At 34.6% G+C, this 27,383-nt stretch overlaps 3 protein-coding genes across 8 annotated transcripts; 1 reads left to right on the forward strand and 2 right to left on the reverse strand.

Annotated features, from left to right (window-relative positions):
• Nucleotides 1-826: 826 nt before the first annotated feature.
• LOC130715325 (rop guanine nucleotide exchange factor 14-like) lies at nucleotides 827-7,924 on the forward strand. Of its 3 annotated transcripts, none has more exons than XM_057565413.1 (8): nucleotides 827-1,157; nucleotides 2,384-2,519; nucleotides 4,886-5,275; nucleotides 5,529-5,683; nucleotides 5,793-5,867; nucleotides 5,950-6,219; nucleotides 6,926-7,273; nucleotides 7,364-7,924. In XM_057565413.1, exons 2-8 carry the CDS (start codon nucleotides 2,444-2,446, stop codon nucleotides 7,673-7,675), a joined length of 1,626 nt encoding a protein of 541 aa, XP_057421396.1. In that variant the 5' UTR covers nucleotides 827-1,157; nucleotides 2,384-2,443; the 3' UTR covers nucleotides 7,676-7,924. The 3 variants fall into 3 exon arrangements, with proteins under 3 accessions (XP_057421396.1, XP_057421397.1, XP_057421395.1); XM_057565414.1 differs by having other exon boundaries at nucleotides 2,395-2,519; XM_057565412.1 differs by having other exon boundaries at nucleotides 828-1,157; nucleotides 2,363-2,519.
• A 1,206-nt stretch (nucleotides 7,925-9,130) lies between these two features.
• On the reverse strand, nucleotides 9,131-12,912 carry LOC130711275 (putative receptor-like protein kinase At3g47110). The gene is made up of 2 exons (XM_057560822.1): nucleotides 9,866-12,912; nucleotides 9,131-9,757 (listed from the first exon to the last, which is right to left on the reverse strand). Exons 1-2 carry the CDS (start codon nucleotides 12,558-12,560, stop codon nucleotides 9,354-9,356), a joined length of 3,099 nt encoding a protein of 1,032 aa, XP_057416805.1. The 5' UTR covers nucleotides 12,561-12,912; the 3' UTR covers nucleotides 9,131-9,353.
• A 551-nt stretch (nucleotides 12,913-13,463) lies between these two features.
• On the reverse strand, nucleotides 13,464-18,842 carry LOC130711276 (pectin acetylesterase 8-like). Of its 4 annotated transcripts, none has more exons than XM_057560826.1 (13): nucleotides 18,722-18,842; nucleotides 18,029-18,150; nucleotides 17,838-17,920; nucleotides 17,575-17,704; nucleotides 17,413-17,492; nucleotides 17,213-17,299; nucleotides 17,008-17,132; nucleotides 16,729-16,789; nucleotides 16,512-16,565; nucleotides 16,356-16,433; nucleotides 15,517-15,622; nucleotides 14,142-14,287; nucleotides 13,464-14,036 (listed from the first exon to the last, which is right to left on the reverse strand). In XM_057560826.1, the coding sequence occupies exons 2-13, from the start codon at nucleotides 18,147-18,149 to the stop codon at nucleotides 13,908-13,910; spliced, it is 1,200 nt and encodes a 399-aa protein (XP_057416809.1). In that variant the 5' UTR covers nucleotide 18,150; nucleotides 18,722-18,842; the 3' UTR covers nucleotides 13,464-13,907. The 4 variants fall into 4 exon arrangements, with proteins under 4 accessions (XP_057416809.1, XP_057416806.1, XP_057416810.1 ...); XM_057560823.1 differs by having other exon boundaries at nucleotides 18,029-18,176; nucleotides 18,722-18,828; XM_057560827.1 differs by having other exon boundaries at nucleotides 18,624-18,723.
• Nucleotides 18,843-27,383: the final 8,541 nt, after the last annotated feature.

Raw genomic sequence — 27,383 nt, forward strand, 5'->3', positions numbered from 1 at the left:
AAAATGCAATATCAATATTTGTGCCTCAGAATTTATGCTTGATTAATTGTTAGTTTGTAATGAGATTCTTGAATCATGATTTTTTTTATTATTTTTTTCTGGAATTTTGGGTTTGAAGGTATGAAGAAGATGAAGATGATGAAGTTTTTATTATTTTATTATTTTTTACCCAGAAAACGTTAGTTTTTAGACGGAAGTGTAACGACGGACCAGTTTTGCAACAGTGTAAACGTTGAGGATGGTTTTTGCTAATTTTGAAGTTCGGGGACGATTTTCGCAGGAAGGCCAAAGTTGGGGGACCAAAAGTGCAATTAAGCTTTTTTGAAAAAGTGAGTATGAGGATGAGTACTATAGTACTCTACCCATTGCCATCCCTAAGCCTTGGTCTTCCCCTTGCTTCACCACATTAAGAAATGTGAGACTTCTGCTATAACTAATTTTTAACCTCTTTTTTTATTTTAGAAACTTAACAATGTGGGACTTAAAAATCAATTCCAAGTGAGTTATCATTCGGAGAGCGTTGAGACTTATGGTTGAGTTGAAGGGGTATTTTAATTTTAAACTAGCACAAAAATCATTAATCCGGAATGACGGATACAAGCATTTATTAACCTAAACATTTAAATTCAAACACAAAGATGGAGATTATTCATATTAAATGTATTGGTCACCTCGGTCCAATAAGTAAATGAGGTCCAAATTACGTAGGACACATGGCATGAAATTGAACCATTTTTTTAATTTTTGAAATCCCATAAGGCCATAACATAATAAAAGCTTCTCACAAGAAAGTCATTTCTTCGACTTCTTCGAGAACAGAGTACGGCGCAATCACATCGCGCCCGCATCGTAACCGTTCGCGTAATCACTCTCAGGAGGTCCCATTTCATCCAACGGCCCAAACACCGCAACGACGCGTTCAACAACGCTCTCTCTCTATTTCTTCTTCTTCGTCATCAAAACGAAACGCATTAATGCTCTCTCTTTCACACTCTCTCTTAGCCATTACCGTTTCAATTCTTGTTCTCCCCACCTCATAAATGCACAGCCATATCACTATTAATGCATTCTTCACTTCTATAACACTGACGCTAAATTTAACACCTCAACAATGCCAAGAAACCCTGTTCGAAACTCAAACATTTCAACCACCTCAGGTATTTTCTTCTTCCTCTGCTTCATTTTTACTACTATTACTTTCTGCTACTCTGCAATCTGTTTCTGCAATTTGTTTTTATCGATTCACTGTGAAACCTTGCTATGCTAAACGCTGCAATCTGCTTCAACTAAACGCTGCGTTTCCATTTCGTAGATTTGGAGTAGTTGTTGTTGTTGTATTGAATTTTTCCTTTTCTATTTGTGAAATCGAACTTGTTCTGTTTGATTGGATCTTCGTTGGAAATGTTTGGGGAAAAACCTTCATGCATTAGTAATTATTTATATTTTAGAAAAATTAGGAAGAAGAAAGGTGAGTTTGTATGACACATGCTGCATCTGACGAATTTTTTGGTTCTCACACTTTTTTTGACCTTACCTTTCAAAAAGTTATGCCATATGTAAAGCCCTTTTTGCTCGAACAGTGTTCTATTTTTGCTTTTTTCCTTCCCCTCTTTTGCCACTTGAGTAATGAATAATTAATTATTTAATTCCCAAACAAATGTTGTAGGAATGGGCTGGCCTTATATTTATATTGTTTAAAAAAATTATTCATTAAAAGTTGTGCAAATAAATCAAAATGATATATTTTTTAAATTAACTGAAAGTATTTATAATTTATATTTTTTTTATACATCAGAAAACTGTTTATAATTTATATTAAAAGGCTCTAAGTTAAGATGTTTTGACTCAGTTCAATAGTATATATTCATTGTCTAGTTGTCTAAAGCTGGTTTGTTATTGTTTATTTTGTTAAATAATCACTTATTATCTTTCCAATGTACCAAAAGAATAATCACTTATTTCAAAAAAAACTAACCTCCTATGTATATTTTTATGTGTTTGTGTGTGTTTTTGGAGAAAATTATTTGTAAAGAAAGCATAGAACTGAACTGATTAATTATTTTCTTAAGTTATTTTGAGTAGTTTTAGAAATGATCTATTATTTTTAGTGTACTTTTAAATGAAAAGCAAATTTTTTTATAAACAAATGAATTTCCAATTTTTTTATAAATCTATTAAAATACAATTAAATGGGCCCATTAATTAACTTCAAAATCAAGCGATAATAAACGGGCCCATGAATTACGTGTAATACTTTTTGAAGCCTTAAGGACCTTATTTTGCTTTGTTTTGGTATGTGGATGTGAATGACTAAATTGTTTCTAAGATAATAACTTTGGCATATTGTTGGTGATGGACACAGTGCTATTTATTGAAACAACAGTGACATTTCAGTGAAGCCAGAATTCAAACTACAGCAGTAGATAGAGGGAAGAGAGAAAAGATGCTGCTGATTAGAAAAAGACTAACTTGCTGCGCCAGGGAAACCAAAATTAGCATTGATTATGACGAGCCAGATAGTAAGTTCTTACTCCCAATTTTCATCCTTGTATGATCATTTATTTATTTAAGGTGGATCATTTGATCAGAGTTACCAGAAAATAATTTGTTAATTATATGAAAGGATTATTTATATAGTTCAAAATATGTCATCATAATCAATGAACTTTTATGCATAACACTTTTACACTAGAGTTCTCAGTTCTCACTAGTGTTATATTGAACATGAATCTTGCATTTTATTATGGTGAATTCTACCGTACCTTCATTGTATGGTACATAACTGATGCGATTTGACGTGTATTAATAGGAAACCGACATCTGACAGGGTATTTAAATTTTTTATTCATTTTAAAACATATATGGTAAAAAGAAGAAACACCCACTTAAATGGTATTGGTCCACCTCACGTCTTGTATTATACCCCAACTAAGTGTTGAGGTATCCTAGCAACCACCTTTAATTATTAGTCTTGTTTTCTCTTCCTTTTAAATAATACTATATTTAGTAGTTAATTTAACTTTTGGATTATCAATATTAAAATCATTACAATTTAATTTTAACACACTACATTAGATTAAATAGAATAACAGTTGGTTTTCATTTTATAAAATAGAGATCTTTCAAATATACCATTAGTCAAATTTAGATCACTGAGGGATCTGACATTTGTGTTTATTTTATTCTTTGGTCTGTATTAATTCTTTGTTATACAGTGACTAATCAGCACTAGCAGCATGCATTCTTAAAGAATCAGCCAATCAGGCTCCAATTTATATATTTTTTTTTAATTTAAGGAGAAGAAAACGGTCATGCCGGTGACATACCATTAGAAAAAAATCAACAATGTCAGTTGATCAATTAAGTTTACAACTTTCAAGGTTTAGTTGATTTATTTTCTCAATTAGAATTCTTGTTCAGTAAAATGGTTATCCTTCAAAAGCTAAATTTAAGTGATTTTAGACAACGGAATGGTAGAGGTAGAATTTTCTTGAATAATTAATTTTCTCTAATAATTATTAGAGCGTTATAATATTTTTTTCGTTTGTTGTTTTTATAATTTTGTAAAAAATGCTAAATATATATATATATATATATATATATATATATATATCCTTTGCAATGAAAATGAAGATAAATAAAATATGGAATATTTTCCTTCCTATTTGTATTTCAAACATTTGTTGTTTTCTATTTGATGATCTATCGTACTCATTGTCCCCCACCAGAAAACTTCCAATTTATATTTTTGTTATTACAAGGTCCCGAACTATAATATTTTTGACATGTTAAATCTTTCATCGTTATCTTATCACACACAAGCAAGGTGGCTACACTGTTAAAAAAGGAAAAAAATTAAACTAAGTTTGCTGATATAACTTGCATGTGACCATGTGTGCTGCATTTATGATGTGGACAAATTTGACCGATTGTTATGCCCTTTTCTCTGGTGTGAACATCTGACATATCTTTATGAAAGCATTTCGTAGGACAACGGTACAGTAGATTCTTTTGTCCAAACAATTCTCCGGTTTATTGGCAATAAATGAAAGGGAATACATATGAATTAACAATGTGATAGAATCACTGTAATTACTTAGCTTGTTTTTTGTGATTACGTGAAAAAAATGAGTTTTCCCTTAAGCAACATCTGTTAGAGTAATGCCATTCAAGTTTCTTTGAAGCTTTCTAGTCCCGCATTACTCACTTCAACATATTCTCTTTTAATTTTCCAGTCAAGCCCTAATTACATATTTTAATTTGTCTTTACCCTAAACATTGTCCACATTATATCTGATTGCTTGATTACTGGTATAATTATTAATTGATTCGTTTTCCAGAAATTACCTACCTGCCCATGATATTCATATTTAACTAATTGAACAATTAGTTTTCCTCTTGTAACAAAAAAAACTAATTGAACAATTATCATAATTACCGATTGAAATCATGTACTAAAGTCATATTATCTCCACCAATGGGTGATAGGTTCAATTGGTATTGATTCCGTTTAAGAAAGCCTCCGGTTTGAGTCTTGGGTATGGATAAAACCTCCCAGGAGAGCTAGTCACACTAGGATGTGAATGATCCTAACTCGAACATATGATTGCATCTTGCAGAGGATACATGTGTTAGACAAAAAAAAGAAGTCATATTAGCTCCACTATAAACTTAGTTCCAGTTTTGCTTTTATTTCTTCTTATACTACTTTAGTTTCATTACATTACTTTATTTGTCCAACATCAATGAGAGAGTATGTTCTTCCATTTTTGACATTTACAGCTAAATGTTCATCTTGTTCTTGAGGTTTTGGCAATATTGCTAAATCTAACCATGGCAGGTTCTAGAAATCACATGTTTATGAATTTATAATGGAATATTTCAGGGATTATGACATATAATGGCCTTGAGGGTTGCATTCTTGATAATCAATCTTATGAAGATGAAAGCAGAACTAGTAGAGGAGATGGATGTATAACTGATTCATTCAATGACGATGACTCCAGTTGTTCATCCAGTAAAGATGCTTTTGATTCATTCTCTTCGAAATGTTTGCCAATGAAAAGGGATGAACATGGATTGGAAGATTGGGAACTCTCAGAAAGCCCTCAACATTTTTATATGAAAGAGAAGCCTGCATCTACCGTCCAATATTCAGATGTAGAAGCCATGAAAGAAAAGTTTGCAAAGCTGTTGCTAGGTGATGATGTTACAGGAGGAACTAAGGGCTCTAACACAGCTTTAGCACTGTCCAATGCCATCACTAACCTAGCAGGTTGGCTCTAAATGCATTTTCTACCATGTTTTCATTCTTTCTGGTTATCCATTGATAAGTACATTTAGTTTGAACTTTATAAACTTATCACTGAAGAAAAAGAAATAGGTGCCTTGTCAAAGGTTTGATGTGGAAAATGGCATATAGAGAAGATCTTTTAAGTTTAGGACCGCAGAATTCCACCTTCAAGCTGTTTTATGTTCTTCCTCTGTTTTTTTTTAAGCGAATCTAAAAGCAAGATGAAAATATGCAGTGACGGTTTTCGGTGAGTTGTGGAAATTGGAACCTCTATCTGAAGAAAGGAAGAACAAATGGCGAAGAGAAATGGACTGGTTTCTGTCTCCTACCAACTATATGGTTGAACTAGTTCCTGCTAAGCAAAATGGTGCTAATGGAGGGATCTTTGAGGTATCTTTTGTTTGAACTGGAAAGAGAAGAGTATAGTATTTTATAAATATCGCAGTATTTTATAAATATCGCATTGCCTTAAATTAAGTTAATACTCATCTTTTGACAGATAATGACTCCAAAAGCCCGGGCAGACATCGGCATGAATCTTCCAGCACTTCACAAGTTGGACTCTATGCTTATTGTGGGTCATCTCTTCATTCTCATCAGAGATCTCGAAACACTGTTAGCAGTTTGGCTCATCTTTCTGATGTTCTGTTTGACAGGAGGCTCTTGACTCAATGGTGCATACCGAGTTTTGCTATGCCAAGGGAGCAAGCCAGGCAGAAGGGAGGAACACAAGTGGAAAACAAAGCAAAAGATGGTGGCTTCCATCACCCCAAGTACCAGCAACTGGGCTTTCTGACACTGAAAGAAAGAGGCTACTTCATCAGGGAAGGATAGTACATCAAGTATTCAAGGCTGCCAAAGCTATCAATGACAATGTGTTGCTTGAAATGCCCGTGCCATCAATAATTAAAGATGCACTTCTGAAGGTAATTGTTAGAAATATGATACAAAACCATTCATGTGTCCTTTACCTAACAATGTAAGCTTTTGAGATAATTGGTTCATGCCATGGTATCAGACCTTCCTATGACCAATTACCCAAATTATTTTAATAAAAAATTTGAATTTCACCGCAAAGACGGGGGAGGGGAGTGGCAGTGTGCATTGTCAATATTTCAAGCCCAATGGGCTTTTACGTGAGGGGCGTATTAGAAATATAAAAACTTTCATCTATCCTTTATCCAACAGTTTAAGCTTTTGGTATAATTGGTTCATAACAGTAATAAACTTTGAGGGTTGGGTAACTTCAATCTTTATTGAAATTATATTTTTAGCCTCAGGCAAACTGCGCGCAGCAAGATAGCCAAAAAAAGGATAATCCATGTGAGGAGTAGAGTGGGGTTAAAGATTTTAAACATGATGATGAATAAAATGGGGTTCTATTTTCGTCTATAAATGTTTAAAGTTGAATGCTATTAAAGGTGTAAAGTATGATCTTAAGAAATATGTTCTGTCCTTAATCTGAGCTTAGTTTCATTCACAACAAGACTACATTAAAATAACACTGGTCATGAGGATTTTTTTTCATTCTTGGATGTAGAAATAGAGAATATCAATGCAACCTAGAATATTTTTGTATGTTATTACAACCTTCATCTTATCATTAAGTAAATCTGTTTCTGTGCTGTATAGTCTGGAAAGGCAACCCTTGGAGAGCAACTGCACAAGGTTTTGATGGCTGAATCTAATTCTGGAGAAGAAATTCTTGAATCTCTCAATTTGAAATCTGAACATAGTGCCCTAGAGACCATTAATAGATTGGAAGCTGCTACATTTTCATGGAAAGAGAGAGTAAAGCAAGAACAAAATGGCAGATCCCCACTACGAACCTCGTGGTCTTTCAAGAAAGACCCTGTGTCAGGTATGGATAAGATGGAAACATTGTTGGACCGTGCAGAAACACTTATAAAGCAGCTTAAAACCGAATACCCAAATCTTCCTCAAACATTTCTGGATGCTGCAAAAGTTCAATATGGCAAGGTGAGTTTTACTTTATAGTTTATACTGCAAACATTTACAGGCAATGACAAATTAGAGGCAATGTTGATTTCTTTTTATTTATTTTTGTAGGATATTGGGTATTCCATTTTGGAAGCATATTCCAGAGTTCTTGGAAATTTAGCCTTCAGCATCCTATCAAGAATAGGAGATATATTGCAGGAGGATGCTTTAAGCAATCCCAATTCCCCTATGAGTATGACTACAAGTTGCTCTCCAGTGATAAATCTTTTTGAGGTTACTAGGGTGGTTGGTTCACATATCAGGCACTCATTAATTGATAAGATGAACAAGACAGATGTGAAGAATTGTGATTCTGATTCAGAACCCTCATCTGTTGAGGCAAAACCTGACTCAGTAACCGCCACACCAAGCCGTGGTTGAGTGTAGTGCATTACTGGTAGAGAGGTTTGTAAATGTGCACCCCCTCAAAATTCCCCACAGTAGCTTTTGGTAGCTCACTCTTGTACATGTAATTTATTGTTATTCCTTTATGCACTCTTCGAATAGAAGCAAACTAGCAAGTTTGCCTTCCCATAAATTTTGGATGGTTTTGTCTTCAAGACAAATTTGTAGCTTGTGGCTAACAATTCTGACCATTTGTGGTTGTAGATCCCAGCTTCTTTCTTGCTATGCTAATTCAGATCATATTTCTTAAAACAATTTAAGAGATTTAAAAAGGCATTTTTATGGCTTTAAGTTGTAAACAATTTTTAAGACTTTTAAATATATAAATAAGTACGTTAAAAAAAATTAAGTTGACTTTTTAAAGGATACATTTTTTAGCGGCTGTTTGAACCTATATTATTAGTCCGGGCGGGATCTCGGGATCACATCCCATCCTAAATGTGCTATGACGAAGACCCCCCATCCCATCCCAGTTCACCATCGCGGTTGGGATTGTGGCCAAACTTGAGGCCTTTCCCACATGATCCTAGCACGATTGCGATGGGGTTTGTTTTTCAAAATTGCCCTCAAAATTTAAACTTTTGGGGTGTTTTTTAGGGGTAGTTTCAGGTTTTCCCAATGGAAAGCCCTTAGAATTTTACTTTTGTTCGAACCTTACCTCCCTTTGACCCGCTTCTCATTTCTCTCTTCATCCCTACTCTCTCAACTACTAGAACCATTCGACGACCACCACGACACGACCTCCAGCCTTTCTCTAGCGAGCTTCTGACCTATTTTGCTAAGGTAGGTTTCTTGCTCTGTTCGTTTTCACTTCTGACCAAAACATGCACATATTTAAACCTTTTTATATTTATATTTTTTAATTTATTTATTTTCAATATCTCTTGTCTTTTGAATTATACTTTTTTTATCGATAAAAAATGTAATAGAAAAAAACCCAAGGATCAAAAAAGTAAAAAAAATATAATAAAAGTGTTGCATAGCTTTAATTTTATCAATCCCGAGGTTTAAATATCCAAATAATGATATACACCCTAAATTTTTTTTCTTTATTTTTTTTTGAAAATTCCTTTATCTATTTTTTACTATACATTGTTTTTCTCTTTTCTCATCCTTTAATTAATAATATACACCTTAAATTTTTTTTCTTTATCTATTTTTTCCAATACATTGTTTTTCTCTTTTCTCATCCTTTAATTTTTCTCTCATATTGAGGTTATTGGCATAGGAAATCTGGAAGTAGATGTACGTATATAAAAGTCGATTCAAATGCTCACCACTTTGGAAACTTAGATAATGTTTAAAAAAAAAAACTTCGATAACAATTTTGAATTGTACTGCTTTTAAGCCATTGAGTTCTTTAGAAAAAAGTAAGGGCACCAATCTTCACACATCACGACATTTTCCATTTAGTTTGCGTAGCAAGTTCAATTTAGATTTTGTTCACGAATTGCAGAACAAAAAGGTGGATATTAGGTAATCTAAAACTTGACAAATTGACATCTGATGTATTTTGAACTTTAGCTGAGATGTCATATGTGAACAATATTTGTATGGAGATAGAACTAACCAAGATAAATTTCATAATCCACACAGCACACTTAATATACATATACATTTAATACATATATGATATATATCACACGGTCACACCCTAATCAGAAGTATCCAAAGAGAGGGCATTCCTGATTAGATTAAGTTCCTTGGTGACATCCTTCATATTCATTCTTCCCTTTGGTGATTCTGCTGAACAAGCAAGACCAATGCAAAAGAGATCAAGTAAGCACTTTTTCAGATCATCATGATCCATATGGCTCAGGTTCTGATCACTATATTTTTCTTCTTCTGCTGATGCTTGTTTTAATTCAATTGGAAGAAGGGCTGAGTCCACTATCTGCAATAGTTTTTCTGGCAAAGAAACCTTCACAAAAGTATGAAGATTCATTCCATTTGTAAACATTTCATCTGTGGGTTTCCTTCCTGTTAGTATTTCCAGTACAAGGATTCCAAAACTATACATGTCACCCAGTATTGAAACATGCCCTCCCATTCCATACTCTGAAATTTATGTAACACAATTAACACTGTCAAGGTTAATAAAACAAATTGTTTCTAAGGAATTCTATTAGAATTTACTGCAATTAAGAACCTAATATAAAACTGTACCTGGAGGAGCATACCCAACAGTTCCTTTAATTCCAGTTGTGCTAGTTTGCATATCAGAGACACCATTGATGGCATAAAGAAGTCTTGCTAGTCCAAAATCACTCACATGGGCAACCAGGTCATTATCAAGAAGGATATTGCTTGGCTTTAAATCACAGTGAACAATTGGCTGCTCAGGTCCATAGTGAAGATAGTGCAATGCAGAACCAACATCTATGAGAATATTTAGTCTCTGAAGAAGGTTAAAACTTGGCTGTTGTCCAATTTCCGATTCCGGATGCAGCCATATCTCTAAGCTTCCATTTTCCATGAACTCAAAAACTAGAGCTTTGAATTCATTTCCGTTGTAATCCATGCTAGAGCAGCATGTTATGATCTTAACCAGATTCCTGTGACGGATACTTCTGAGCGCATTACATTCAGCAATGAAACTCTTGTGAGCTCCTTTCTTTTGAAGGTTCAGAACCTTTATAGCAACATATCTTTCTTCGGATTCCAAGGTTCCTTTATACACAAAGCCAAAAGCACCAGATCCTATCAAGTTGTTAGGAGAGAATCCATTTGTTGCTTGGTGGAGTGTCTGGTACGAGACCTTAGCAAGATGGTCCATTGTTGTTGGAGAATTAGAACTTCTCAAGTTTGCTTTTTTCTTCCAAAAGATCACAACAGAGAGTGATAACAGAAGAAGAAAGAGAACAAGAATTATTATCACTATTACCTTCCAAGCTTGATGTTTTTTGTGTGTCCTACTACCTATTACTTTGCATGGTGGTAGATGTAGCTCTTTGATACCCCCACAAAGGTCACTGTTGCCTTTCACTGATAAAGCACTTGAATTTCTAAATACACCTTCTGTTGGTACTTCACCATCTAGCCTATTAAAAGAAATATTCAAATATTGTAGCTCAGGAATATTCTCCAAGCCTTCTGGAATTGTTCCAGACAAGTTGTTTTTTGACAAATCAAGATACTGGAGGCCTTTTAATGAAGCCAAAGAGGAAGGCATGGCTCCTTGGAAGGAGTTTCCTTGTAAGTTAAGGTATTCCAAGCTCATGCACTGTCCAATTGTTGAAGGAATTGGACCAGACAGAGAATTTTTAGAAGCATCCAACTTGTTAATGCTTTTCAGATTCCCAACTTCAAAGGGAAGGCTTCCATCCAATGAGTTATGAGATAAGTTCAGTAACAATGACAAGGAAGGAAGACCAATAACCTTTGGAGGAATAGTTCCAGTAAGGTTGTTGTGTGAAAGGGCGAGATATTGCAACTCATGGCAATTCCCTAAACTGGGAGGAATGCTTCCTTCCAGAAAATTACTTGATAGGTCAAGTTGAAATAACTGACTAAGATTTCCAATGGATGAAGGGATTTCCCCTGAAAGTTTGTTTAAATTTAGAGTCAATGATTGCATCTTTTGGAACTTCCCAAAAGAAGATGGAATGGTTCCTGTGAGAAGATTATACTCCAAGTCCAACCCAATCAAGTTGTTGAGATTTCCTAATCCTGAGGGAATATTCCCAGTAATTTGATTGCCTCCAATATATAACTGATTTAGCTGACTTGAAAAATTGGCTACAGAGCTGGGCAAAGAGCCACCAAAGTTGTTTAGATTCAAATCCAACACTTGTAAGTTGGTGCAGTTTGTCAAAGATGTCAAGAAATCCAAGTCAGTTGATGAATTACTCCCTAGATGATTTCGTCCCATGGCAATTGACAGGATATTTTTGAGGTTTCCTATTCCAATTGGAACTTGTCCAACAAAATTATTCCGGGGGATGTTAAATAACAGCAAACTTGTTGCATTGGAAATGGAAGATGGGATTAGACCTGAGATCATGTTCATACCAACCCCAAATTGTTGGAGATTAGGGAGTGTGAGGAACATGTTGGAAGGTAGAGAGCCAGTAAATTGGTTGGCTCCAGCTGAGAAGAAAGTGAGAGATGACATGTTAAATAGTGCAGAAGGAAGCATACCAGATAGTTTATTGGATCCAATAGAGAGATGTGTCAAGTTTTTCAGATGGCCTATCTCTTCTGGCAAATTTCCCTCCAAGTTATTGACTCCCAAAATGAGAGTAATAAGAGATGAAAGGTTTCCTATAGATGCAGGGATTGGACCTGTTAAACTGTTCACACCAATGGATAGTTGTTCTAGCTTGGTTAGAAAGCCAAGCTCCATTGGTATTTTGCCAACAAGTTTGTTTCTGGTTAAACTCAAGCTTTTGAGTTTAGAACAGTGAGACAAGTTTGTGGGAATTTGACCCATTAATATGTTGTTGGTGAGATAGAGCTCCTGAAGCCGGAACAAACGGCCTATTTCGTGTGGGATTTCACCATGGAAGCTGTTGTTTTGAAGGTTGACATGTCTCAGGAAGGTGAGGTTACCAATCTCAGGTGGTATTAACCCACTTAAGCCATAACCTTGAAGATTCAGGGCAATTACCCTTTGATGCCTGAGGCTGCATGTGACTCCATGCCAGTTGCAAAAGTAAGTTGAAGTGTTCCATGTAGACAAAACATCAAATGGGTCGTCAGCTACTGATTGTTTGAATTTTAGCAGTGAGAATTGGTCTGTGTCATTTCCTAAGGCACTAGCAGTGTTCTCAGGTTGTAAATATAGTAAGGTGGCTGAAAAGAGAAGAACCACATGAAGGCATGTGGACAAGGTTGCAGAGGAAAAGGATGAACTGAACATTCAGTTGGAGTCTTAGAGAATCACAAGGGAATGAAAATGGCAATGAGTATGGTGCAAATTTGAGATGTTATAACTCTGTTGTAAAAATGAGTCTATATATACAGGGTAGCAGAGGTTTAGAATTCAAGTCAATGTTAATAATGCAACTGTGTCAAATACTAGGTACAAAGAGCTTTGCCGCCTATAGAGGTCTCTCGGCTCGAACAGGATTGACTCTGTGGAAGATACGTGTTTTTTTTTAAAAAAACGTTGATTAAGCATTGGAGCTGTGTTAATGGTTTCTGTGTGAACATTCATCGGTTGGAGTTTTTTCTTATTTTTTTTTTTTCCGGAAAGATCATAGGTTGGAGTTGAAATCGGTTGCTATAGTGCTATAAAATACTCAAATTTATTATTCGGTCCAGTTATAATGTTATATACATGATGTAAAATTTTCATTTTTATTATTTGGTTTAGATATGTTCAGCTTTTGAAATTCAATTGTTAGCTCATCACTAACTACGATTAGGTCCGGCCTAACACTAAATGAGGACTTAAACATATTTGAAAGTGAGTTTTATTACCTAAAAAAAAATTTCGTGGGAATTTTTGACTTAGTAAATTTTTTTTTTTGGACCTAAAGCCCTTACTTGGGTGGCTTTACCCTTGAGCCGGCCTGAACACGGTGTTGAAAGGTCAAAAGAGATAGTACCGCTAATGTTGTTTGCATGCTAAATTTCTAAGAAGCTACAAAGAACTTTCTTGAAGTTGACTTTCCCATAAAAATATTCCATTCGTTTACTATAATATTGTTGTATTCAAACCTATATACTTTACAAATTTCAAGCCTTCGTTATCAGGTTTAGGGGTCACCTTTCTACTCTGTCTGGAAAAAATATCATATGAATTAAGAAAACAAGAGTGTAAATTATAATCTCAGTTTATAAAAAATTGAAGTGGACTTAACTTTCTAATCTTATAACAATCTCATTTCATGAGTTTATCCCACTCTTTTACCAATATTGCGATACCTACTCAATTATGGAAGCATGGTTCTTTGATCAATGATCACATAGCAACTGTCCTGTGTTTTTGAACTGTTGGATAATAAAATCACTCATGCAATTTCTAGTAACAGTTTGAATTTTTTTACATAGTTTGTAAACAAATGAAAACATTGTCAAACAGACAGACCAATTAGTAACATAATTTGACAGTAGTAACACTAACACCAAACAATGATTGAGGGTGCCCTGCACACAAGCTCCAAGCAGTAGCATCTTTCTCTTATTTTCCTTCCTTAGTTTCTCATACCAGTGAACCAATAAGCTTGGTTTATTGGAATGATATCGACTGATTGGATGAATCTTAAATTCCAGGGTGAGCTTGTTGATCAAATGCAAGATTACGACAAGTAGGGTTGCAAGGGAAACTGCAATCTATCTTTTGAAAAGGACTTCGCTCATAAAACCAGTCCCCAACTGCTTTGCCAAGTTTCTGCAGAATGTTATGCAGAAAAGTTAGTTTTGAAACTAGATGTAAAACGAAAGAAGATGATATTAACCAAAAGCCACACACAAAAGAAAAAATGCAGTCTCTTACTGTGTTAGCAAGCTGTGGAGAATCACTTGACAACCATGATTCCTGTGTTTCTGTTTGGCAGTGGACATAGCAAGAGTCTATGAACATTCCTTCTGATCTGGAGTTTTCTGTCACACTCAACGCCTTTATAAATTCTGTTCTGAAGCCTGAAAATTAAAGTAAAGTCATAGAACTTCAAAAAGTCTTGAATGTAGTTGTATGTAAACCAAGAGCAATAACATGATGGCTACAGAAAGCACTGAGCCTGCTCTGAAAATGCTGTGAGAAAAATGGATCGGTTGGTTTAGGAAAACTAACAGTTTTTCGCGGTCTATTGCTCTTTCCTTATGCCTACTTCTCCTTGGGTGGTTGGTTCACTTTTGTAACATCATGGTATACTCATGTGTCACATGCATGGCAAGGAAGAGATGGGAACTTGCAAGTTTATTGGAAATTTGGAATCATCATTTAAAACATGATTTCCAAAACAAGCTTGTCTGACTAGTATTGTATTTTCCTTTGTATTTACTTTTGGGCTTGTATATTGATCTACTTAGAAATTAGGATTGACCCTTGGGCATTGATGATAATTTAGGGCTTGAATTTCCAGCCCATGTAGGATAGCAATTGAGCTTTGTGCTTTAGCCCAATTAGGTTAGTAATAGTCATGGAGTCATATTGGGCCAAGTGTTTAGGTCCAGCTTCTTGAGTTTGGGTGCCACCTTCCTTCCCTATATAAGGAGTGATTGCTTTGTATTTTCTTCACCCTTGATTCATTTTGAGAAATACACATTTTTTGCGAGTTACAAGTTAGTTTCTCTTAAAATTCTCTCTAAGGATAGAGAACTATCAAGCATTTGCTTGTGGCTTCTCAACCCTAGGATTTTATCAAGCATTTGCTTGTGGCTTATGATCCTCAATCCTTTTCTCTCCACATTTGTGTTTTCTTTCTTCCTTTGTTGGTGACTTGAGTTCTAAGCAAGCTAGATCCACACTAGTAGTTGATTCAAGGCTTGGATGAGCATGAATCTACATCATCATGGATTGGCGCCGGAGGGGTCTATGACTTCTTACTTACATTAAAGCATAGCCCCTATCTCAAAGAACCATAACAGAAGTTATATTGTGCAGAATCCATAGGCCACTAGGAGCTTTTAGTTTCACTTGAATGGCAGGTGAGTGTGACCAGGTATGACAAGGTACACTTTTTTCCCCTTATGCCAATGCTTTTAACATTTTATGGGCTATAAATGAATGGTTTACATGAAGTATTAACAGAAGCAGAACAAGTTATAGACATCTTTATTAGACTGATTAGAAGCTGAGCAAAATTTCTTTATATATGCATCAACAAATTTGGAGAGTACACAAGTCATTAAGATCAGAAAATGTTAACCTTGTATTGCAGTTAGCTGATCAGGTGAGCAGTTGTTTATATCAAGCTTGCAGTTATGCCAAATGCCATGGGGATCCGCAGAACCTCGGGCGAAGATATTATGAATCTGAATCAAAGCAATATCTTGAGAATCAGAGGAAAGGCTACACTGATTTCGCCATTATTAATTTACTTTGTAAACATCAAATGACAACAGCATAATGAATCAAGAAATAATTAGCAGGAATGATTCTGCTGTTTTCAGCCATTTGCATTTTAGATTTCTCTCTTGTTTCCATAATGTTCATAATGAATCAAGAAATAATTATATGACTAGATTATGAGCTAGTTTGGATGCCCGTTAGAAAGCATGAAAACGGGAAAATAACACATCCCGAGCCACTCTATGTCTTGGCTCATTTTTATAAATGCCAGTTGATTTTACTTGTATAAATTTCATACATGAGTTAGTCAAGAGACTAAATTTCTACACTTAGAATTCCAGGTTCATATCTAAGGTCAATTATATACAAGTTCTGAACTATGAAAGGGAAAGTGTCAGAATCAATACTAGAAAAGCCGATGATGGTCATTAATTCAAATTGTTTTCCTGTTTGCCTCGACGCAAATAGGAAAACACACACCCCATTTGCCACATTGGCTTCAACTTGGACTTGAGTTTAACGGAATCCAAATACACACTAATATATTCTAGCTAATGTTAATTCACCCTTTAAATCAACCCACAAATTGATCATAGAATATAAACTTTGTTAAGAAGTTACTAGTATCACAAATATGTTCCAATGGAAAACCATGCTGAAAACAAATGATCCTTCTTAAGCAACAGATTATCTGACCTGCCATGTGTCATAGGCTGCATTTACATAGAAGATTGGTGTGCTGATTTCTGAGGCCACATATTGTGGGAAAAAGCACTACAAGATAATTCAGGAATTAGTAATACTAAAGAAGTTGTGAATCTAAACGCTAAATTGCAAAAGTTACAAATTTACCAGCCCTGGACTGCGTCTTGAAGTGCAGGATGGAGGCAAATTCTTTGCTGAGCCCTAACATAAAGAAGGAGAAATCAATCTCTGATGAATGAAAGATTCGTAAAGTATCTTAATTTCAAATATGAAGTGGGGAAACTTTAGTTCCAATCTTTTGGTGTAAAACATAGCATATGCAAGTGCTTTCCTAAAGGGAAAAATAATGTGGAGGGATGAGTACATGTGTTGCAACAACTTCATTGTAGTACTCTTCAATGTATTGTGTTCCTGATATATCCTTTCTGTTGTACAACAACAGCATGTTAAATCATAATGTCTATGGAAAAAGTCTAATAGCATGTTTGGATCAAATAATTTGCCCTCACAGAATCAATTCTGGCTCCCAGCAATCACAGAAGCTTCTCTCAAGAAATGATTATGGCTTTAGAATCAATTGTTATTGGATTTGCAAACATGCTATATAAGTTGAAAGCAAAAAAAAAAAAAAAAATGAGCGTACACATTGATAAAATAACCAGCATCTGGAACGCATTTCACTTTAGCTTCTGCAGGTAAAAGTGATTTAAAGTGATCACATTGTAATATAGTAGCCAATCCTCCAGCTGAACATCCAGAGAGAATAGCCTGTTGTAACATGTTTCAGTGAGTGGGGGAAAAACATTCAGAAGGAAGATAAAAGGAGGCAAACAATTAATATCGCATACATTTTCAGCATTCTGCATTCCTTTTGCAAGTAATTCTTCTATTACAGCTACAAACACCCTTGCTCCTCTGAAGTGCAAATTTGTCGCCTGATTTATACATCATATTGTAAAACTCCTATCAGAAAAGATAATTAGAGAAAAAAAATACAAATTTCTAGAACTATGTATTTTGAATTTCTTTTGAATTTTTCAAAACTTGCCGGATCAACTTCTTCTACATCCCCAGTAAAAGATGCACCATCACAGTACCTAACCAAGATTCTGTTCCAATTGTAGAAATCTAGAATTTATATAATTTATTAGACAGCCAAGCAAAATGTTGAGTTAAAAACATAATTTGATTAGCAGACATTATAGAATACCTGGATTAAACTTTTGATTTTCACTTAAAAATCCATTAAAGAAACGTGGCTCAGTCATTTGGTCAGATGAGCCTCGACGAGTGTCCTTACGCAAAAGGCAATCAGTGACATTATTACACCATCCTCCTCCCTAAAGTGAAGTTCATACAAGAAAATTAACAAAGCAATTGATGTACTGGTACACATGCATATAAATAAAAGAAACATACAAGAAAGCTACAGAAAGACTTATAATTGATGCAAGATTAGTGAAAGGGACATACTTCAAGGAAAACAATCCAGTTGTTAACTCCTTCTCCAGACCCTTCATCAAAATGGTAAGCTGGAGGAGTGCCATCTAAACAAACTGCACAACAAGTTAAACTTTAATTTCTCAACTATGATTAACAATTCTAGAGATGAAGAGCAAGATCATTGAAGTTTCCTAGGATCAGAAACAGCAAAAAATTCTCACCAGCTCCTTTTGATACCGCCTTCTCAAGACGAATGAGTGGAACAATACCTCCTTCTGTCTTCAGCAATAGCAGTACACACACTAGAAGATTTGTCCATATTGTGAGTCTTGCACTTCCCATTCTGAAAAATCCAACCAAATAAAAAACCTGTGCATATAAACAAGGGAAAACAGGGTGCCTTATTTGATATCATCATGGCATATGACTAATTCACACAAAGTCGTATATTATTTTGAGAAAAAAATAAAACATAAACCCCATTAAGTGCCTGTTTGGATACACTGTAGATTTTCACGTTGGTATGAGAGTTAATTCTGGGAGAAACTTTCGTGGGAGCGAAATTAATTTTGGATAATGTAATGTGAATACAAACATGCTATAATATGTCCTAGCAAGAAAACAAAAACAATTCTTTACTCTTTAGCCAACCCGTGTCTTCATCTTGTCGTTCACCTTAACAACAAAAGATCAATTTCTTTTTTTCTTATGATATCAGAAATCAAATAACCAGCACTGTTGAATTTATACAGAAAAAAAAATTAAGGAGGATAACATTGAATTGTGTATGAACTACAACTAGCAAAAAGGAATCACCTTCGATATTGTGGTAACAAAATTATGGACAACAAAGTAAGAATCTAATCAACACATTAATGTAGAAAGCAGGAAACGATGAAGGACAGAAACTGAACCTGAAACGAAAGATGTGATGGTGATATTGGGAGGATGTGAGTGAAAACCATTTGAGGGTGGTGGCTTAAGTAATGCTCTCCAGCAGTGCAAGAGCATTATATTAATGTGACTTCCTGATTTAGGAGAAGAGGGAAAGAAACTTTATGAGAAAGATGAGAGGGAAAAATGGATAAGAGTGTATGGAGGGCGAGGGAGAGGTTAATAAATTTTGATACATGAGAAATGCTAGCAACACTCTTTTTGACACTAACACTCTTTTTTGTTTGATTGAAATTCATATTGTAAATTATATGAGTTCCACTCTTAATTTGGTGGGATTTACAGGATCTTTTAGGCCCCGTTTGGTGGTCAGGGAAAGAAACTTTATGAGAAAGTTGAGAGGGAAAAATGGATAAGAGTGTATGGAGGGAGAGGGAGAGGTTAATAAATTTTGATCCATGAGAAATGCTAGCAACACTCTTTTTGACACTAACACTCTTTTTTGTTTGATCAAAATTCATATCGTAAATTATATGAGTTCCACTCTTAATTTGATGGGATTTACAGGATCTTTTAGGGCCCGTTTGGTAGTCAGGGAAAGAAACTTTATGAGAAAGATGTTAGGGAAAAATGGATAAGAGTGTATGGAGAGAGAGGGAGAGGTTAATAAATTTTGAACCATGAGAAATGCTAGCAACACTCTTTTTGACACTAACACTCTTTTTTGTTTGATCAAAATTCATATCGTAAATTATATGAGTTCCACTATTAATTTGGTGGGATTTACATGATCTTTTAGGGCCCGTTTGGTGGTCAGGATAGGATATGATATGTGAACAAAATAGCAACATGATATGATAAAAGCAGGATATACTCTTATCTTATCATGTGCTTGAGGTGGTGCACATGATAAAGACAGGATATGATAAGGAACAATGTATCAAATTTATATTTAAATAAAAAATACATTTAAAAATTGATCATTCTATTAAATTTAATTTTTTATACATTTTCATGAATGAGTCTATATTTTAAAATAACTAAAATTTATTTAAAATTTATTAATTAGCCTATTTTATTGTTTTGAAGATAACATATATTTTAAATAAAATTATGCAATTGACCAATTGGTTTTCACTTAGTTGTGACACGTGATAATTAACAATAAAAGTTAACTAAATTAAGAATATTATTATTTCAAAATTACTTTATATTTAAATTATAAATTACTATATAAGTAGATAAATAATTTTAAATAATAAGAGATGAAAATAGAAAATTAGTCAATTACTATTAAAAAATCAATATTTGTAACCAATTGGTTTTCACTTAATTGTGACACGTGAGAAATAATAAGAATTAACTAAATTAAAAATATTATTATTTCAAAATTAATTTATATTTAAATTATTATATAAGTAGATAAATAATTTTTAAATAATAAGAGATGAAAATATTAAATTATCTGTAAGTGAGTAGTCTATTTTACTATTTATGAACAATAATTTTATTTATTTTAGTTAAATTAATATTTTTATATTTATTAATTAATATGATTATAAATTATAAATTATATAATATTAAAATAAATTAATTTGAAGTTAAGATACTAAAAGAAAATATATAACTGGTATCCTATCCTGTTCTATCCTAGCTTCCCCATCATGATAACTTTTACACATGATGGACATGATAGGATAGGAGACAGGATAATGTTATCCTATCCTGCTGGCGCAACAAACAACAGATAACAACATGATATGATTACTATCATGTCATATACTATCCTGTCCTGATCATCAAACGGACCCTTAAGTACCAATCAAACAGAGAATATTTGAAAATGAGAATTAAAGAGAATGTTGCTACTTGCCAACACTCAATTTATCTTCTGTTTCATAAGTAAAAATGAGATGAAAGAAAAAAAAGTGAATGATTCACTATATTTTTATCTTTATCACAACACTCGTGATAATTATTAGGTCTCTTTTATTTATTTGATAGGGTAGTCTAAATGACCCATGAGATTGGGTTAAATAACTAATCATTCAATCATATTGCAGATAAGTGAATTAGAATTTCTATATTTTATTTATAAAAAATTCTATTGATCAATGAGGTTGTGGGTTAGTAACCTACATAAGTCATTTATATAACTCTTTCTCTTTTTGGTACATCGGAAAGATAAATTGCACAGAGATTGATCTCCGGACCTCCCCCACTCAACGTACATATCCTCTAACTCTTACCACTTAAGCTATCATTCGAGGACAGACAACCCTTTCTTTGATACATTTTACACTTAATTTAATTTCTGTCTCATAAATAAAAATAAAAATGAGATGAAAAAAAAAATGAAGTCAATTGTATCCTTATTATTTCACTCAGAGACGGGTGCAGGTTGAGAGGGGTGGGGGCAGGTGCCCCGCAAGATTCTCAAATAATAGATTATTTTTCCATAAAATTGTGTTGAATTTCTAAAAATGAAAATTTATAAAAAAACAATTATGATGAATTTTTAAATTTCAATGTTACAAATTTATATGTAGATATTGATTTCACAACTGTAATTCTGTAAATCTCAGGATCATCACTAATTACACTTATTATATCAGTTAATTCGTTCTAAAATTGGAGGTGAAATTGAGATGAAAATGATTTATTTTCCTAACTTAATTGGATGCGATTTGTCACCGCACTGTGAAAGCGACAGAGAAACGGCGCTTTTTTTATTTGGTCGAGGAAGAACCAAAGAGCCAACAGCCCAACACTCATTCATTCTCAAAGAGAAGCTATTTAATTTTCTGGTGCTAAATAAAGAGAGAAACTATTTTAAAAACAGTAAGAGGTCATTTATGTCTTATTCAACTTGCTACATCATTGGTCTTTCAACTTAACAAGGAAAGCGATAGAGAGCAGGATTTTACTGGTACGTACTGGAAATTCAAGTCAGATTTCCTACAAAGGAAAAGGAAAATGGTTAGGAGCACACTATTGAGAGTGTTCAATAAAAATATAAGAGTAGTCCGTTACTATTTATAAAATCAGATAATTACGCTAAACAAACATGTAATGATAAGTACTAGTGCTGTAGTGCATATACCCACCATGCCACTGAGAATTTTTCTTGCAACTGAGGAGAAAAAATAATGCCATGCTTCAACAAAAATCTACAAAGGACAATACATTTGTGGTTAGTCTTATCTGATACTATCCGTTTTGATATAGAAGTGAAAATGAAAGAAATGAAAGTAAGAAAAAAAATATAAAGAGAAAATAAGATGATTTTCAAGTTGTTTGGATTGAGGGAAGAAAAAGAGAGAATAAAAAAAATATAAGTAATAAAAATAAATTTGATATATAGTTACTATTTTTGCTTTGCATTTAAACCTATATGAATAATTTATATCACACTTTTTAACTATATATTTAAAATAAGCTGTGATATATAGTTACTTGTGCAGTGTTGGTACACAATTTGTGTGCAATGTGTAATAATGACCCTGTATGACCGAGGATAATTAAAAGGAGAAGTTAGGAGTTGTATACATCACCCAAAATTTATCTTAGATTAAATCACGAAACAAAAGTGGCTTAATAGTATTTTGATGTGTTTTAGAAAAGTTTAATTAATAATTCATGACACATATCAATTGTTCCGTAATATTACTAAGAAGCAAAAGTTGAGTCCGTAATCAGAGACTCAATAATACATGATGGGTTCCTCCCACCATACAGTTGAAGAAAAAGACGCCCAAAAAGATGCTAGGGTGTGAGCCACCATATTAGCCTTTCTTTTTACATCAGTGAATGAAATTGCAGAGCTTTTCAAATAAAAAAAAATAAAATTGCAGAGAAATCTGCGGCTAGCCTCTTACAATCATTAATAACTACTTCAATTTGAGGTGAGTAAGGCCTTGAGGAATCACAATTGCTGAATTAGATTCAAACAAAACACTCTCAAGTCCCATCTCTTGCGCAGCCTCCAAGCTCCATCGAAGTGCAAGTGCCTCAGCTACAAGTGGATCTTGTCTGATTCTCTCAACTCGAGCGGCTGCAGCCATGAACGCAAAAGTGTGTGACCGCACCACCATACCAAAACTTGTCGACTACTCTCCCGCCCAACCTGCATCTATATTCACCTTCATTTGTCCTTGCGGGGGTGGCTACCACCGGTCACGTTCATCGTGCAATCCACCCACTTGGGCCTCCCCTTCGTTCTAGTGCTTCCTTCTAGTCAGCGAGGGATTTGATCACAGAAGCCATAGCTAACACCGGGTCAGAGTTAACGCTGTTGAATACATCTCCGTTACGTGGCTTCCAAATCCCATACAACCCTTGTAGAACCATCCCAGCACATTCATTGTCATATCCTCTTAGCAAATTCGCTAGCCATCGCTTGAAATTCGCCCTTATTGCATCACATGAAGACTTCGAGGGTGTGCAAACACATCCAGTCGAGCCCACTCACAAGTCAAAAACAGATGATCCAGTGTCTCAAAAATAGATGGGTGGCAAAGTGGACACCTATCCATCACCTTAATCCTTTTCCTTACCAAATTTTCCCTGCAAGATGCGTTCATAAGATTTTTATATGCAAAATGTTTCACCTTTGTGGGGACAGTAACAGACAACATCCCACAGTTTCCTCTAGGGAACCACAACAACCGAATAAACACTTGCTTCCTGGGAGGCCTTGATATCTTGCACTTGGTTATAGCATGACTTAAAATGCCAGAAGAGTTTATCGCTTGTCTCTTGATAGGAAGTGCCTTTGCGGGCCAGAATATATGACCTATCTTTCCTGCATTCCACTCCCTAGTATCACTATCAATCGGGTCCACTATTTTCTCAATATGAACACTATTTGAATGGGCCTATGGATGAAACCATCTCTTGTCCCTGACAGCCACGCAACCGTCCACACATTTATCCGAGTTCCATTCCCCACTCTCCACCCCTACTTTCATCATCTTCAAAGTACCCCATACACTCCTCCTAGCGTAACTTGGTTGATAACCCACATCCGCATCCAACAGCTCTTTTTTTGGGAAGTATTTGGCTTTCCAAACTCTATGCAGGAGTGTGTTCACGAAGACAACAACCGCCACACCTGTTTAGAAAGCAAAGCATGATAAAAATCTTCTAGGTCCCGAAAACCAATCCCACCTTTCCGCTTAGGTCTACAAAGCCACTTCCAACTCATCCAATGCATATTCCTCTCATTATTTTTATGGCCCCACCAAAAGATAGCCATAGAACTTTCAATCTACTCACAAACACCTAAGGGGAGTTTAACACAACTCATGATATAATTTGGGATATCCTGGGCCATAGATTTCTTCAAAATCTCGTTCCCCACCTTAGACACATGTCAAAATATTATTATCTACATAAGAGTGATTTTACCCAATATTTTACTTTGGGTGATTTAGACAGTCATTGTCACTAAAATAAACATTGTTTCAAATTAACGTTTTCATTCAAAATCTGAGGAAGCATGCTCTCTCAACACCCAAATCTCTAGATGGGCTCATATTTGGAGGTGCGACATTATCGGTTGTGTTGGCTAGGTTCTCATTTACAGCTGAATCAACCATGGGTAGCTTAATCCCTTGGTTTCGACATCCGTGAAGAAGGCAACATGCTCTAGATTGCAGCTTTGGCTAAGAAGAGAAGGTTAACCTAGGTCGACTTCAAAGTCTTTGCGGGATATATTGGTGGGGAAGGTGCAAAATCGAGCCTTAGAGCTTTTTCTTCAACCGAGAGGAAAATGGTTTTGGACAGATGCAGTTTATGCAATTTGGGCCCTTTGGTTTCAAATGAGATAATGTTCCTTGAAATTACATCTTGGTCTCAGATGGATGAAGCTATCATAATGCAAGCCTTCGAGCAGGAGATGACCAATGGAGTGTGTGAGGTTGCTAGGGGTTCTATAGAGGAGGATGTGGTGGTTCCTTACCGTCCTAGCCTAGTAGTGGGAAAAGGTAATTGATTTCCCATTTTGCGGGTTGTTCTTCTTCTTTTACTCTGATTTATTCTTCTCGTGCTAGTTCTAGTGGGGTGTAGGACTGAGATTTATGTTCTTTTCCCCTATATGGGGGTCTCGTTAGATCTGCTCTTGTGACCCTCTCCTTATTCTCTTAAGGCTCCATGGGCTTTTTATTTCCGCCACAAGTCTTTTGGAGAGTGTTATTTGGATGTTCATGATCATGAGGGGATTCTATATTCTTGTTGTTCCGACTGGAGGTGTGATTGAGCTGATGCTATATATATAGTTTGGCTCCTTTCAGGTCGAATCTTTGTTTCTCTGTGAGGTTGATACAAAGGATTTCTCCCAGTGCAATGACGTGGCAGCTTGACTTGAGTCATTGAGAGTTTTTGATTCTATTATGCCTAAAAAGAGAAGGCATCCTAGAATTTTTTTTGTTAGAGGACTGAATTTGAAGGGGGTGGTTCCCATAGAGTCAGTGAGTTCATATATGTTGATGACGACGGAGGCATATCCTGATACGTTGATTCTTCCCAAGATGCACGGTCAATTATGCGTTTTGATGAGAGCTAATTGTAGTTTGTTGCAAGCAAAAAACTTTAGGCGTGGTTTTTAAGGGGATCGAAGATGGTGCCATTTTTTATTTATCACAAAAGACGCCTAATTGTATCTCTTATTTCTTAAGAATATTTTTTAATCTTTTAATTGGGTTGCCTCCCTTTTATTCCTGCTCAATAGGGTGTGATATGATTTTTTGTTGATAAATAATACTTTTTTTCTTTCTAAAAAAAGATAGTAAGATATATATCATACAATATTTCCATGTAAAATTCATTGCCTGCCCGATTAGGGGTGTTCAAAAACTGGATATGGTTAAAACCAAACCATATCCACTTTAAAACCAGTTTTACAATTTAGATTTTTTAACTGATCTAGTTTTCATATCTCAAATCGGTTATAAAACCGGTTTTTAATCTGGATCCGGATTTAACCAGTTTAAAACCGGTTTTAAACCAGTTTTAAAATCCGGATTTAGTTCAGAATCAGTTTTTAAAATTGGATTTGATTGAAAAATCGGATTTGGTTGAAAATCGGATTTTAAAATTGGATTTGACTCAAACCGGATTTTAAAACTTGATTTTGAAACTATATTTGGTCATTTCATTTGTCTATTATGATATACGGTCAATTTTGTCTAAGATGATTGACTAAAAAACGTGAATATAACTTTTATGAGTTTCCCGTAACACCAAGAATAGGATGAACATACACCAAATGAAATTAGGATGAACATAAAAATAAAGAAAAACCAGTTGGATTTTTGGGCGGTGGCGAGTTGGATTGGAATTGGGAATTAGGGTTCTTTCATGGTTGAAACAGGGAATTGAATTTGGATTTTGGAAATTGGAAGTAAAACCGATTATGAATTAGGAATATGAATAATGGAATATTAAAATTTTAAAAATATTGAATTTGGTTTTGGATATGGTAATCCGGTTTTTGAACCAAATTTAAAAACTGGATATCCATATTGGTATCCACTTTAAAAAATGGATAAATTGAAACCGGTTTTATATGAAACCGGATTTTCTGGATATGGTTATGGTTTGGTTATAGATTGGTTATTGAAACCGGATTTTTTGAACACCCGAGCACGACATATTTTCACATTTCAAAATTATTGAATTTAGTGGCACCTTATTTCTGTGGGTTATTGACCGCCACTGTTTGTGATAATTTTGGCATTTTGATAATGCCACATGACAACCCATGCTCCTTTATAAGTTTTCTAAAATTGATTTATGTAAATGGCACTGAACTCCAAACTTATTCAAATATTACATTTCACTCTCTTCATAACAAGTAGCTCTACTAAATTTTAAAAAAAAAAGTAGCGCTACTGAAATAACATATTGTGTTGAGAATTTGTGACAAATATGAATAATAGCTATTACTTAAGTTAGCTGTGAACTCTCATGAAAATATCATAAATGTTTAATGCTTAACTTCGAATTTGGTGACAGGTTTTCTGTCATTAAAATAGGGATGGCAATGGGTCCAATACCCATTGGGTACCCGCAAAAAATACCCACAATAGGTAAGGTAAAAACCCGCTAGATGGGTATGGGTAAATACCCGCAAAAATTAATGGGTACGGGTGCGGGTATGAGCACTATAGTACCCAACCCGCCCCATATCCGCACACATATTATACATATACATACACATAATTAGTAATATATTTTAATAAACTTAAAGTATAACTTCCTAACTTCTTTTAAAAAATACGTAAGTGAAGTCTTAATATTATATATACAGTTCATAATTATTCTCACTTATTTTTAAAATAAATTATTAACCGACAACTTTATGAGTTTATTAATAATCTAAATTTATAAATTTAAAGCTTCGACTCTCGCTTAATTTTTTATATAAAATTTATACCTATTCTAATGATTTTACTGCTTAAACATTCGGATGATCGTTTGTATTTTTAATTTATGCTTTTTATTTTATAATAAAATTTATATTTTGATTTTTTAATGAAGAAAGTTAAATTTTCGCTAGCTAAATTGTGAGTAACGGGTACGGATACGGGCATATAGGTACCAACAGGGTACGGGGACGGGCATTCGGATTGCTACCCACGCGGGTATGAGGACGGGTACGAGTACTTTTTGAAAACGCGG

This window comes from Lotus japonicus, chromosome 4 (assembly GCF_012489685.1).
Source record: "Lotus japonicus ecotype B-129 chromosome 4, LjGifu_v1.2".
Classification (NCBI taxonomy): Eukaryota; Viridiplantae; Streptophyta; class Magnoliopsida; order Fabales; family Fabaceae; genus Lotus; species Lotus japonicus.